This window comes from Pocillopora verrucosa, chromosome 10 (assembly GCF_036669915.1).
Source record: "Pocillopora verrucosa isolate sample1 chromosome 10, ASM3666991v2, whole genome shotgun sequence".
NCBI lineage: Eukaryota > Metazoa > Cnidaria > Anthozoa > Scleractinia > Pocilloporidae > Pocillopora > Pocillopora verrucosa.
The window spans coordinates 6,299,171-6,313,096 of NC_089321.1; the positions used below are offsets into that span (position 1 = coordinate 6,299,171).

General features: G+C 37.1%; 1 protein-coding gene and 1 pseudogene across 2 annotated transcripts; one reads left to right on the forward strand and one right to left on the reverse strand.

Moving 5' to 3' along the window:
- The first annotated feature begins 179 nt into the window (after positions 1 to 179).
- LOC131768752 (capsule biosynthesis protein CapA) lies at positions 180 to 5,318 on the forward strand. Of its 2 annotated transcripts, none has more exons than XM_059084477.2 (7): positions 180 to 381; positions 826 to 1,069; positions 2,043 to 2,187; positions 2,364 to 2,525; positions 3,280 to 3,513; positions 3,984 to 4,105; positions 4,272 to 5,318. In XM_059084477.2, exons 1-7 carry the CDS (start codon positions 321 to 323, stop codon positions 4,462 to 4,464), a joined length of 1,161 nt encoding a protein of 386 aa, XP_058940460.2. In that variant the 5' UTR covers positions 180 to 320; the 3' UTR covers positions 4,465 to 5,318. The 2 variants fall into 2 exon arrangements, with proteins under 2 accessions (XP_058940460.2, XP_058940461.2); XM_059084478.2 differs by having other exon boundaries at positions 4,308 to 5,318.
- LOC131768741 (capsule biosynthesis protein CapA-like) lies at positions 4,787 to 13,926 on the reverse strand (annotated as a pseudogene).

A 13,926-nucleotide genomic window follows, 5' to 3' on the forward strand; every position in this document is an offset into this window, starting at 1 on the left:
AAGATACTAATAACTAATTTACCACAGCAATTAAACAATCAAACCCTACCGACCGTGAAGGAAAATCAGGTGCTTGTCTTCAAGAGCCGGGAATTGTTCTTAAATATTCATGAAGGTACAGACCTCTTGGAGAAGCAAGCAGCAAAATAAATAATGTAAAACTTCACTTCACTCCTGGCCTCAGCCGGAGAGAATATTTTCTGACCTCAATGAACAATACAACAAACTACATAGAGAAATGAAGTGGTAGAGAGATGGATAGCTACCGTTATAGCGAACAACATTTTACATTTCCGGCCTGATTTTAAAATAATCGTGTCATGAATATTGTAGTCATCTTTTTGGCAATCTCCTTACCAAGTGTAGTTATCGGGAATAAAGGTAAGACACACGGACATAATTTTAGTAACCAAACTCTAAAAACGTGCTCCTGACCAACAATTAAGTATTCGAACTAAACATTAATGGTAATTCCAAATAATTCAGTTATCACTAGTATTATTTAACGCACAATGGAAGTCTTCCAGAAAACTGTTTACTCGCCCATGAGTCACCAAACCATGGATTGACATAGAATCGATAACTCTGATGAATCGCACCCTTTCTAAAACAGACCAAGCGCTCATCTCGACCAAAATCGATCTTCACTGGATATCAGTCAAATAATTTCTGTAACTATACCCTAGACATAGTACAAAGCCTTGTTCTTAACGCGTACAAATTCAAATTTCCCTTGAAGCCTTTTAGGGTTTCACTCTTGTCTTATTCGTATCGATAAGCGGCCTTAATAAGGCTAAGCATTTTTTCGTCCTTTCTTACTTGCAGAGCATGTATCCTTGATTTTCGTGGGAGATATTTATTTCGCTGGCCCGGTCAAATATTACGTGGAGCGTAAGCATTACACATACAATGACTCTTTCAATGAAGTGGCTCCATATATCAGAGATGCTGATATATCTGTGTGTAATTTGGAATCTCCATTCGTCAACGGAGATGTTTATACCCACATGTTCAAAGGTGAAAAGACAGTTCTACTCAGTGCTAACAAGGATGCTGCATCATCGCTGAGGTATACAAGATGAATTTATCATAAATCCCTCGCCGGACGACGCTTATAGAAAAATTGTTAATTAAGAGACCAGTATTTACATTAAGAGAGGATCAAATTACTCTCTCTTGTCATTGTTTTCAGGGGAAACTGGGAACAAATCAGACGACGCCAACAAAGCATAAGGAAAGGGGGCTACTATATGGAGAATTGACGGAGAGGGAGGGGGTGGGGGGGGAGAAACATAAGAATATTATAGAACCTCATGGTGGATCAGATAAATTTTATCGTGACACAAGCTAATTAGAAGTGTTGAAAGTAATCTAATATTGAGTTGGCTTCATTCATTTTATTGTATAAATTGTTGGTGTGGGAAACCTTCTCTACTTGCTATATCAGTCGCGAGTTGTTTATTAACGTTTTACCGCGCTTCTTGCTATTAATACCGTTTTTATTGGCTCCTTACTTTATCAGCCTTTGTAATGACCGACAGTTGTGGTTATTATAGCTTTATTACGATATCGCTGGCAGTGCCCATGAGAAATATGAAGGAAATCCTGCGTTCTAATTGGCTATCTGAGCGGGAAAGATTTGCCCATCGTTCTTTTGTTGTGTTTTATAGACCTCGACTTCCTCTCGGTTCATAATAACGCAAAAAAATAACTCAAAATGACACAAAATTACTCACTGGAAAAATGAAACATTTTTGTGGTTATTTTCTTTTTACCAGCTATTTGGGAAGTTATAAAAGACTCGATAGTAACGTCGTCCGTGTCGTATAACTCCACCAGTATTCTGCTATAATCGGTTCAGAGGGACGAATTCACGACTGTGACAGCTTGTTTATTTTTTTTAAATTTTGCTCAATAACACCTACCCCTAATAAAAGTTCTCACATGAAAAAAAATCATACCGTTTTGGCTAAAGTTGTAGTTAAGTCAGTTTACAACTGTTCTTAAGTGCACGTAGTCTTGACAGTTTGTTCGTCCTGTAGTTTTGCAGGATTTAATGCTGTAACTCTCGCCAATAATCATTTAAACGATTTTGGAGCCGAAGGAGCCAATTTTACTGCGGAAGTACTTAAAGAGACAGGAATACCATACTTTGGGATAAGTTTTGGCGACTATCTTTCCTCTCAGGTACATAGGAAATAACTGGCTTTAAATTTCTGTCTGTTACACCATATTCTTCTTGTCAGTCTGAAAACTCGAATCATACAATTTAAGATGATCGTATCCACTATCTACCCCTAGAAACTCGTATTGGCAACTTTTCACGTAACTTGTTGATTGGTTTCAATTTTCCATTTCTTTAGGAACCACTCATTATGAAAAAGAAAGGAATCACTTTTGGATTTCTCGGTTACTGCGACATGCCATCGCCTTTTAAGAATTGCTCTCAAATGAGAATGTTGTTTACTTCTGGTCCTGCCATTTATCGAGATGACGTTGCCACAAGGGACGTTAACAAGTTAAAGGTTTCAACCGCAGTGCTAAAGATAAACTTAACATAAATAATTCCAGCTTTTAAGACGTTCTCACCAGTCCAATTTGTGGTTATCTAGAACTTAGAACTCTACCATAAATGGTGATTTATTAATCGACGAAGTCAAAGTGATTTGATTTCCATTTTTTCCATAATGAATCAAGTAAGTTTGTGTGCGGGTTAATTTTGGCGGTGCATTAGCCTCGAAAAATAAATCTCAAGTAGATATTCGCGAGGACCTTTCTGGTAAGCGGGAAGCTAAAATTATATAAACAATAGCTTCCTTTTAGCTCGAAAATACACTCGGGTATTTGTCCGCGTCTGCTATCTATTCCGAGTAAGTCTCGATGAACAGAGAATGTCCAAAAAAAAATATTTAAGAACACATTTTCGCTCCAAATATAAGCTATTCTGTTTATTATGTTTCAAATGTTTCTGCAACGTGTGGGAACTTTTCAGTGTAGTATAGTACGACTTTTCGAACATTCAAATATGTCGCTTTTCTGGGAAAAGAGTTAAACGCTCATTCATTTTGATTTAAATTTGAAACGAATGCTTTCATCATAGTAGACGTAAGGTTTCATAATTGAGGAATGTTACTTAGGGTATCTCCTCAGATATTTCCCAGTTTTATCCGGGGTATATTCGATCATGTGATGCGTTTAGATCAGTCACGTGCGAGCAAAACTATTTGATGGATTATAAAAACCTACAATTTCAACATTGCTACTCTATTTTTTTCAAAGGCTAAAGTTGACATCATAGTTGTATTCATGCATTATGGAATGGAAACGAGCTTAAGACCACTCCCCTACCAGATTGATATCAACAGACACTTGCTGTCTCTCGGCGTGGATATAATCATTGGAGCCCATCCGCACGTGGTACAGGGACATTGTGTCAAGCATAACAAGCTTATTGAGGACAGCTTGGGGAATTTCCTATTTCATCCGTGTCCTTATAGACGGGGAAGCAATCCAGTTACGTATTTATCCGTTCAACCTGTTTACTAATTCTTTTCCTCCCTTTCTTTCTTTTTTCTTCTTGTGTTTTAATTCATGTATATTTTTATTATTCTATTCCCACCTATAGCCATCCTGCATCTTATTTCATAAATTATTTGTGGACCAGCTACTATTTATCACCTAAGGGGGAGGTTTAGGATCACATGGATTTTAGAGGGGAAGGGAGGAGCTATCAGCCGTCGCTAACAGAGTACAAAAGGGTACACCATAAGGATATTACAGAACCTCAGAGGACTCTGGTAAATTTTATTGTGATATGGTGACACGACAAAAATCCTCCGAACCTCCCCTCCCTGGGGAGGATCAGAAGGTCGGAGGGTCGGATCCCTGATTTCTAATTGATTTGTTCATAACTTTCTTAGCAAGCAAAACATTTTTCCCCTCCTGCCCGTCAATTGATGCATTGCTCCCTTTTTTTCTCGAAGATTGTGTATGGAGGTTTTGGCAAAAAGCCGAGTGAAGTTGATATTGAGTCCTACGAGCATTACGCCTTTGGAAATAGCAACGACTTAAGAATTTCCCGGATGCTCAAAGTCAACGTTTCAAGGTACAAGTCACAGCTGTTTATTATTCATCATTTGATTAATTGTTTTCAAACAGGGCTTCAATGAAAGAATGCTTTTCTTAGAGATAGACTTCTTACTGGAAAATGTAGTTCAATTCATTTTTTTTCACTAATTTTTAAAATAATGTTCTTTATTTTCATGTCACAGGAAAGGTGTGGTTAATGCAAAGTATTTGCCTCTTAGAATCAAATTTAATCACAAAACCAAAAGACTTCACCCTGAGCCTGAAAAGAATGCTCAATGGATTGAAGTCTGTGGAGCTGAGGACGATAAATGCCAATGTCGCAACGAGATCATTGCGACCAGAAAAGTAGCTAGCAAGCGCCTTATATATAATTAGTTAATTACTCATAGGGTTATATTTCTTCCCTATGAAAGGAGAGAGGTTGCATTGTCAAGGTCGATGACAAAGAACATAGAGAATTTAACTATACTTTATTGTGTAAAATGTGGCGTTTTACAAGGTGTTTTACAAGGACTTAGAAAAAACCGTTATCTAATTTTTTACGCGTGTTTGATATCGCTAATAAACTGCTGACACTTCATCAGCTTTTCGCGTCAAGCAAAATGTATTTTTGAAGACGAAATAAGCTATAACATTGTTAAATACTATATCGAAGTTAAAGTGTTTTTAGATTGACTTCTTTCAGAGAAATGTGATCCTAATTCTTGAGACATTTACAGTGTTGATCTTCAGCTCCGCATACAGTGATCCATTTTGCGTTCTTTGTGGGCTCAGGGTGCAGTCGTTTATTTTTTTATCGAAAGCGACTTTCAGTGGAAGATACTTTGCTCCCACGACTCCTTTCCTAAAAAGAGAGATGATTGAATGAAAATGAAAGAAATTGAAAATATACAAACTATTTTCTCCTCATTGAAAATGATTGCTTGTAACTGATTATTCCGATCAAAATCGCGAGAAAGTCTAATTTAAAAATATCGTTGATTTTAAAGACACGCTGTTTCAGTGAGATGTACGTAGACATCTAGAGTACTGCTGTCTTGTGATATTACATCTCAGCTATTGTTCCAGATCCATTTGCCAGTTTTCATCAAAAGAATATCAACTATTCATATTCTCTCGTTTTCAGACAATTTTTTTTCTTTGTATGATATCTTTATTACCTTTATATTTTTCTGTATCACTAAAAAACTAGTTTGTTCTGTACATGTATTCACGAATTTGACACTCTATTAAAAAAAGCCCTGTTATATAACTTAAAAGCGTTGGCACTTTTTTAACTGAAACGACCCTATTAACCAAAACGTTATTTGTCTCCTTCGGACCCAATATACTCAAATAGTGTCCGATCAACGATTGATGATTCTTTTCACTGCCTATATCTGACAACAGCTTACAGACATAGACTGGTAGTATGAAACATCCTTTTTCATAACTATCTCACTCTTCCTGTATCACTCTTTAATCCCTACACTTATCTTCAGATTTAAAAAAGCCCTGGAAGAATAAGATGCAAAGTGGTACTATACCTTGAAACGATGACTTTAAGCATCCGGGATAGTTTCAACGCGTCGCAGTTCCCAAGGACAAAGTGCTCATATTTCTTAATTAATTGTTTATCGGGTTTCTTGCCAAATCTTCCGTAAACGTTCTGAAAAATAAATTGAACATGGATATAGAAACTTGGAAGTACCGTTGAGGATTTAGTCAAGCTTGCAAACACAAACCAAGTAGGAGCGAGGAAAATAAACGATAAACACACAAGTACGAAAAAAACAAAAAAAGAAAAGAAAACAGAAAGGGAGAAGTATGGAACAAAGGGAAATGAACGCGAGGAAATGATAAATTATGTATGATGTTGAAAGAGTAATTTTCTTTGGAATATAGCAGTAGGTAGAGATAAAACGTATCTCTTCAAATCTTTCTCCAAAAAGCGAGTTTAAAGCCTTTCACCTTGATTACTAAATCTTTACAAGAAAAAAGCCGCTTTCTATATTGCCGATCTGAGCAGTATTCTCGAAGCTAGTTTCCCAAAAATGAACTTAGTGTGGCCTGGCTTGCCGAATAGTTCCTTTCCTTTCATTTGGATGTTCGGTCTTAGATAGGAACGTCCGACTTTCGAATCATTACACGAGACTTTCATATTTTTTTTCTTTTCCCATACTCGAGAAAGACTGAAATATTTGAGGAGAGGTCGTAAGGATCGAGTACGGCGAGGTGTTTACGTCATGTCAACCACCCAAACATTTTCCTACACGGCCTTTCCATTCAGTCAAGAGGTACATGTAGTCACTAAATGAACCATATAGGCCTATTTACACGGTACGACTTTGTCGCATGCGACAAGCTTACGACAGGCCTACGACATGACTTAGGACAATTTACACGCGCACGACATTTTCACCTACGACATGCCAAAATCGCGTGCAATTCCACTCGTTTCGGCCGCGGTCATTGTTTCAATAATTTGCAAGAGAAGGAAAAGAACCTCTTCCTCGCTCCACAGTGATATTATATTCTCTGTTTCCTCATCTGAGAATGTATTTTTCGCTTTGGAAGCAGTCTTCGACTTTCCGGAGGCGACTTCCTCCGCCATTTTGACGCAAGAAAATTTCACCTTCCTCCCCTACTCAGTAGAAATTTGTCACAAAATACGTCATTTTCTATCAATTTCGGCTACGATTGTCGCAGCGTTTTAAAACATGTTTTAAAATCCTACGACATTTTTCGTGACGTGCACGACAGTCGTAAGCGAGTGGTAGGTTTGATTTACACGATACAATTCGTGTCGTAGGCCTGTCGTAAGCTTGTCGCATGCGACAAAGTCGTACCGTGTAAATAGGCCTTATGAATGCGTTACCGGATCAACAGCACTAGGTGGTTGGTTAGTATGAAAAAGAAAATTCCCCAAGCTGTAAGCGATCAGTTTATTATCTTGAAGACAGTGATCCTGAAGAACGTGCGGATGAGATCCAATGATCATATCCACCCCAAGAGAAATCAGGTGTTTGTTTATGTGCTTTTGGGAGGAGACGGGTCCTAACGTGAGTTCTCTACCATAGTGCATGAAAGCGACTATAATGTCAACTTTGGCCTAGGGAAGTAAAACAAAGTATAACTAGTCAATAGGCATGTTATGGAATGACTAGAAGGATAGATCCTTATTGTAATCAAATAAAAGGGGATGATATGAAATGCATAGAAATCAAGTTAAAACTCGAAGTAGATGATAAATAAACTGTTTTCAGGGATGACGCAGTATTAATAAGGAAGTCACATCTGACTTGAGTTTGTCGTTGGTTCTCACCCTGATCCGAGGGTTTTTCTCCAGGTCCTCCGGTCTTCCCTACTCCACAATATCAACATTCTGAATTCGAATTCGACATGAAACAGTAGACAAAAAAGCTACCTCGTGTAATGTTGATATTATCATTATTACTATGTTTTTAGCCGCACAGGTTAAATTTGCAAGCCCACCAAAGATCCAATACGTGGCTACCTTAGTTCGGCCAGGTTGGTAACAACGTCCAACTAGTAACTATGGGCGCAGGTTCTAGCACGCAGAAGATGGCATTTTCTTCTTGTTTGGATTTTTTTTCAGTTTGAATAACAATTCATTCTTTACCTAAATGCTATGTTAAGCTGGCTTAAGAAGAAAATTATGTCATTCAAAATTCTAAGCCTTTTCCCTTCTACGTACGAAAAGATGGATAAATTATTTTTTCCTTTTAGTTCGTGTAATTTTCAGTTGAGTTTCGGATAACTGAAATCAAAGGTATCACAAAAGTCAATAAGAGCGATGGTCAAAATCATCACTCAATGAGAACACAAAGTATAAACAGGTAACCTGCATGAAACGCAGGTCATGATTCGTTAAAAGGAAGCGCTAATTTTCTGGACCAATCATAAAGCGAAGTAAAGCAAAATCAGAGTAATCCTGGATCAGTTTCGACACTCAATTAAAAACTGCCCTGATGATCATAAAGATATTAAACTTGAGTTAAACCTTCTTTAGCCTCCTGACGTCTCTAGTGGCGATATCATCTTCATAAATGGCGGGACCCGAGTTGAACAACTTCCTCAGTTCGCTGCAGTTTTTCTTTAAGGAGGGCGTTGCACAATAACCGAGGAATGCAATAGTGATTCTGTCTCTTTTAATAATGAGAGGTTCCTAAAACATGACATCAAAAATATTGATATCAGCTTAAAACTGGTTTAACATGTATCTGTTAAGATCTAACAGGAGTAAATGTAATGTTAACAGCGGGAGATACTGCTGTATGGAATTTAATATGGGCTTGTTTATATTGAGGTGGAGGACCCCAGGTAGGTCAGATAACCCGCCTGTTCATATATATAACCTCTTGTTTTATCTTGATCATGTTTACATAATAACTGGAGAAACCTGCTTAGCCGGGTTACCCAGTGTGCCGTGGGAGGTAACTCTGTCATAGGCATTCACAATTTTTCCTATAAACGTCTCAAGATGGGGTTACCCGCCTAGCCAAGGTTGCGTTCACGTTACATTTGCAAGCGCACTAACAACCTCTCGGAACTTTACCTTGGGATCCCGGGGTTGTAAGATTGTACGTAAACATGGTAAACATGGTCTATTTTTTAAGCACGGCTAAGCAGTTTACCTTACCAACCTCAGGGATCCCTAGCCTCAATGTAGACTGGCCCTAAGAGTACCCAATTGTCGCAAATAAGCTACAATACACTTGCCTAAATTGATAAATTCTGAATCGCCCGTTAAGCCGACCGATAGTTATGACACCTTCCTCAACCCTGTCAGGTGAATAATCATCAACTGTAATGGTTTCATAGTATACGTCTCATTGAAAAGATTTGTAGCTACCTCGCTGTTCACAAATCCATTCGGTTATTAAAAATATCCAGTTCACACGATATTAATACAACGTTGAAAGCTTAACTAAGATGTCTAAAATGTCAAACACATTTATTTTCAAATAAAATAGTTGTATTGGTTTGAGGATAAATCTCCGTGCTTTCGTTAAATATTCTTTCATCTCGTTTCCTGGAAAATGGGGTTTAAAACAGTTCGTTACTGTACCTGAGAGGAGTCATATTTTCCGAAACTTATTCCAAAATACTTTATACCCGTCTTTTCTAGGACTTCAGTGGTAAAATTGGCTCCCACACTGCCTAAATCGTTCAAGTGATTGTTGGCAATGGTCACGACATCAAATCCTGCAAACCTGCGTGGAGGATACAAGAGTATAACTATCGGGTATGTGCAATATATACCCTGCCACTATGCTTGAAAAATTTTCATTGCAAACGAATAATTTAGACCAGCTCCTCAGTTCTGAGATGGCTGAAAACAGTGCTAAAAAATATTTGGCAAGTTACTTTCATATTCTTTCTTGTTATGAAATTCTTTTATCGCATTGATAAAATTTTTTATTATATTTTTTTTAGGTTCAGGTTGGGATAAGGGGGTGAGTTTCTAAAGAAACTGCGCTGCTTAGCCTGTGGCAGGGTATAACAGGATGATTTGGTTTGATCGGTTGAGTTGATAATGTTAATTGGCCACCGTAAAGAGTTTGTAAAGCTGACGTTTCGAGCGTTAGCCCTTGTCAGAGGGAATAACTAAGAGCTTACGCTCGAAACGTCAGCATTAGAAACTCTTTATATCGTCAAACAGTTTACTTATGACACAAATGAGCTGAATGTTGTTTTAATGCAGCTCGAACGAAAAAAGGAGCTCAAATGCATTACCCCACACTTTCATAGTACAACGGAATGACAAAATTCTGCACCCTCTAAAGGAAACCTCCACTAGTAGAGGAAAATCGTCCTTAAATTATCAAAAACGATCTTTAAAGATGAAATCTGTCGACATAAAAAAGGTATGGGTTATATTAAAACTGAAGTTTTATGCGCACCGCCATATTGGATGATGTGCCCTTCTAGGACAAAAAAGAGGTATTTTCTTTTTATGATAGTAGTGGCAGCCGTGTTACGGGAAATCATTTCTGTTTGTATTTCTTTCTGGTTTTCTTTTTTCTCATATGTTCTTGTTTCACAACTATTTCTAAGAATCTTTGTAACACAAGAAATTATCATGCAGTTTAACGGAAATTTTTTCTTAGAACTGGTAGACTACCAGTGGAGGCCTCATTTAAAAACGATTTCTTCCTTAAGTAAATTCTAACTTTGTCAGTTTCCGCTATTATTTTCACCTGAGCGCTGATGCAGCTTTAGGAATGGCATATAGCAAAACTGTTTTTCTTCCTCGGTAAAGGTGAGTAAGAACATGTTGGTTGGCAAATGGTGACTCAAAATTACCAACTGAAATGTCCGCTTCTCTGATGAAAGGAGCCACGTCATTGAAAGTATCATTGTACGTATGGTACTTGTGGTCAACATAGTATTTGATGGGGTCAGCAAAGGAAATATCTCCCACGAACAGTAATGTAACTTCATCTGAAATGTTCAAAGAAGGCAAATATCTTGATATTAAAATAAATATAACTTACAATAGCATTTGGTTTCGAGATTTCTGTCGCATGATTGTTGATTTAAAATTTTGTGCTATTTTAAAAATGTATTCTTGTTTATTTCTTCATGATTACCTTTATGATAATAAGTAATGTTTATGGGACTGAGTGGAGTCCATTTCGGTTTGTATCCATGCGAGTGATAACAAAATCAATAAATACGTAATACTTGTAATTCCTAAAAAACCTGTTATAATATGAATGAAGGTGAAGAGAAATAATGAAAAAAAAATTTTAAACCCCGTCAAAAGCAGATAATGTCAGTCCACTTACTCTGCTCACTACGAGAGGCCATAAAATCTCTTGCTCACTTTCGGTCATGGAATAGATTGCGAGTATCGCTGCTAATAAGATTGTACCATTCGTTAAGGAACCGTGATCGGTATATTTATAATAAAAAGTGAAAAATAGAGTACTAAGAAAAATGATGACATCTTAAAATACGACCATCAGCCTTGCTGGCTTCTTTTTCAAGGTGGCTCGAAATGCTCTCGTTATTTCAACACACCATTTATTTGATGGACCATGGTTATTCCTGAATATTCCAAGAAATTATATCAAAAGAATTTTAAAACGAGTTGAGGAGCACCAATTTTGTAAGTGAATTAGAAAGTCATCTTTATGAGCACTTTTAAAAATATATTTTAAAAATGAATCTGTACATAATGTTCGGAGCCAACTGACTCTTTTTTGATAGAGATTTGTGTACATATTTTGGGCTTCGATTATCATCATCCAAGTTATTTACTAGCCAATTTAAGATCGTGCGAGAAACGTTTTGAAACGCTGCCATGCACCACGCGAGCAATATGCGAAATAAACCAAGGGGAACAGTTTTTAAAAGCGACCGGTGATATTTTTCGCTGATCAAAAAAAAGGACTGGAACGACAATTTAATTTACTATAATTGGCTACAATGTGCTTGTGTACAGGAGTTCAAAATTTGCGTGTACTTACCCGGTTACTTAAGCCTACTAAATTATACCATTACAGAAGGCTAAACATCTTCGAAAACAGATTTTCTACGCAAAATTTAGTCCGCAAGAAATTTCTCCCGACCAGTTATAAGAAGTTGGCGTTCAGACAGCGTTTTGCTCGATTACACTGGCACCGCTCTTAAGCAAATGAACGAGTTTTCAACTTTTGTAAATCGTTGATTTGGAAGAAAGCAAATGCAGACCGACTTTGTAAATGCCAATAGCGTGTTAAAATAATTGTTTGGGCTTTTCTATGACTAATTTTGTCTTTATGGAATCATACATACCGCCCGAGAAAGAAGAGATTCTTCTTTCTAATAACATTAAATAGGTACGTCATATGCTTATGAAAATACGCCACCAAATCAAACCAAATCAAAACAATAGAGCATATTTATGTTCGCGGACATAAATACGTTATGACAGGGGTCCAAAGCATGCATTTATGCCCAGGAACATACACTCTATTATCATTATTACTATTACTTTTGGGAGGCATCGAGGAAATGAAAACTGAAGTAATGGCAACGAAATAGTCTTAATAATCACGCGAGTGTGCGAGCGGGCTACAATATATTTTCAACCGCCGAAGTTTCCATTTTAGCAAAACAGCAAAATGCGCCACAACGCCGGACGAAGATAATAATCATCATTATTCGGGCTGCATTTCAGATACCGCGAATCGAAATGAATCATCCCTCACAAAACCTACATATAACCGAATTTAGTACGATGGTGACCCTTTTTTCTTCACTCACTACTTTTAAACTCAAATAATCAGTTCAAAGGGTTTTATCTTATGGCTGTGGCTTGTGTCCAATATAACGCGCTGTCGGATTTTCCGAGAGTAAAGCATGAAGGCGTTTATTCCATTGTTCTATTATAAGAACAAAAGTAATAAATAATAAAGTAAATTTGGCACCAGGATTCAAACACTCCTGTGTTCCTAAATGGGGTTAAAATCGCGGGTAACCCCATAGATGGTGTCATTTAGACAGGTAACCTCTTCCGCAGTGATATAGTTCTAAGAGAAAGTCCCACGGTGTCTATATATTCAAGAGAGAGTGAACTATAGAGTAATTTATGCCCTCCGCTTGAGGCTCAATTTATCTTAAGTCGAGATAAAGAAAGACAATTCAACCCGAAAATATAAGAAGAAACTGTTCTTGAGTGACTTGGTGTTCGATGGTGGTTTTTTTTCTAGATCAGCATACCTACAGGCAAGTTTTCCACCCTTTGTTCTTTGCTCATGTAGACAGGTAAGCTCTTCCGCAGTGATATAATTCTAAGAGAAAGTCCCAGGGTATTTTTATCGTGAAGAGAGAATGAAATATAGAGTAATTTGTGCCCTCCGCTTAAGGTTCAAGTTATCTAAGGTGGAGATAACGAAAGAAAATTCAACACTAAAGTATAAGAAGAAACTATTCTTGATCGATTTGGTGTTCGATGTTTTTTTTTTCCTTGATCGACATACCTAAACACTGTTTAAATTTACCGTCAACATAAAGGCTGTTTGAAACGATATTTGTCGACTTCAAATTTAGCACTGAAAGAAACGTTAGTGATTATTTGAATACTATAGAAGATTCAGTTTTAGTTTTCTTTCACTGATTTTCATTCGGTTAAACCTTAGATAATTAAATATGTTTGCTGGTGTGAATGAGGTGTTAGTTTGCAGTTTGAGAACAGGAGAGCATTTCTAAACATTATCCACTTATAGGTGTAAGGCTAGTTTTCCGTGATATCCTTCTTGGAATCAGAATAATTTGAGGGGAAAGGTAAGAACAATAATTCTCACGCTTAGATAAAGGGAGAAATAAATTTAGAAACAGACAGAGTTCCCCAGTGGAACAGAAGAGCCGTGGGTTGATTAGCAAAATGAAGGTAAAAAACAATTTCGCAGTTACCCTAAGCGAATACCTTCTTATATTGTTCGGTTTTGGCAGAAAAAGATGCCTAAATCGAAGGATCAATATAGTATATTTTAGCACTTTGGGCCAAGATGTCGACAGCTTGTAAATCATCTCATCTTTTATCTACACTTCCCTTCGAACTTGACAAGTAACTGCATCCGATAACTGTTAGTGATATGAAGCAGATTAGAAACAACGATTTTGTAAATAATGAAGGTTTGAAATAAAGTTTCAGCTCACTTATCCAATATAATCCAATTCAGTTTGCTTTTGCTGTAACCTTTTTTCTAGTGAAAATAAAAGGAAAATCGTACCTTCTTTTCCGAGAACAGCGCAAGTCATAGTCACCACGAAACAGATTATTTTTAACTTCATGGTGCAATTAAGGCTGTGTAACGTCTTTGTTTCTGATTTGCAACTGAAGAC

Excerpts from the sequence above, each read along its gene's own strand:
- LOC131768752 (XM_059084477.2), top strand. The coding sequence starts at position 321 with ATGAATATTGTAGTCATCTTTTTGGCAATCTCCTTACCAAGTGTAGTT. Across the intron at positions 3,514-3,983 it reads ATAGACGGGGAAGCAATCCA|ATTGTGTATGGAGGTTTTGG; the intron begins GTTACGTATTTA and ends TTTTTCTCGAAG. Across the intron at positions 4,106-4,271 it reads CTCAAAGTCAACGTTTCAAG|GAAAGGTGTGGTTAATGCAA; the intron begins GTACAAGTCACA and ends TTCATGTCACAG.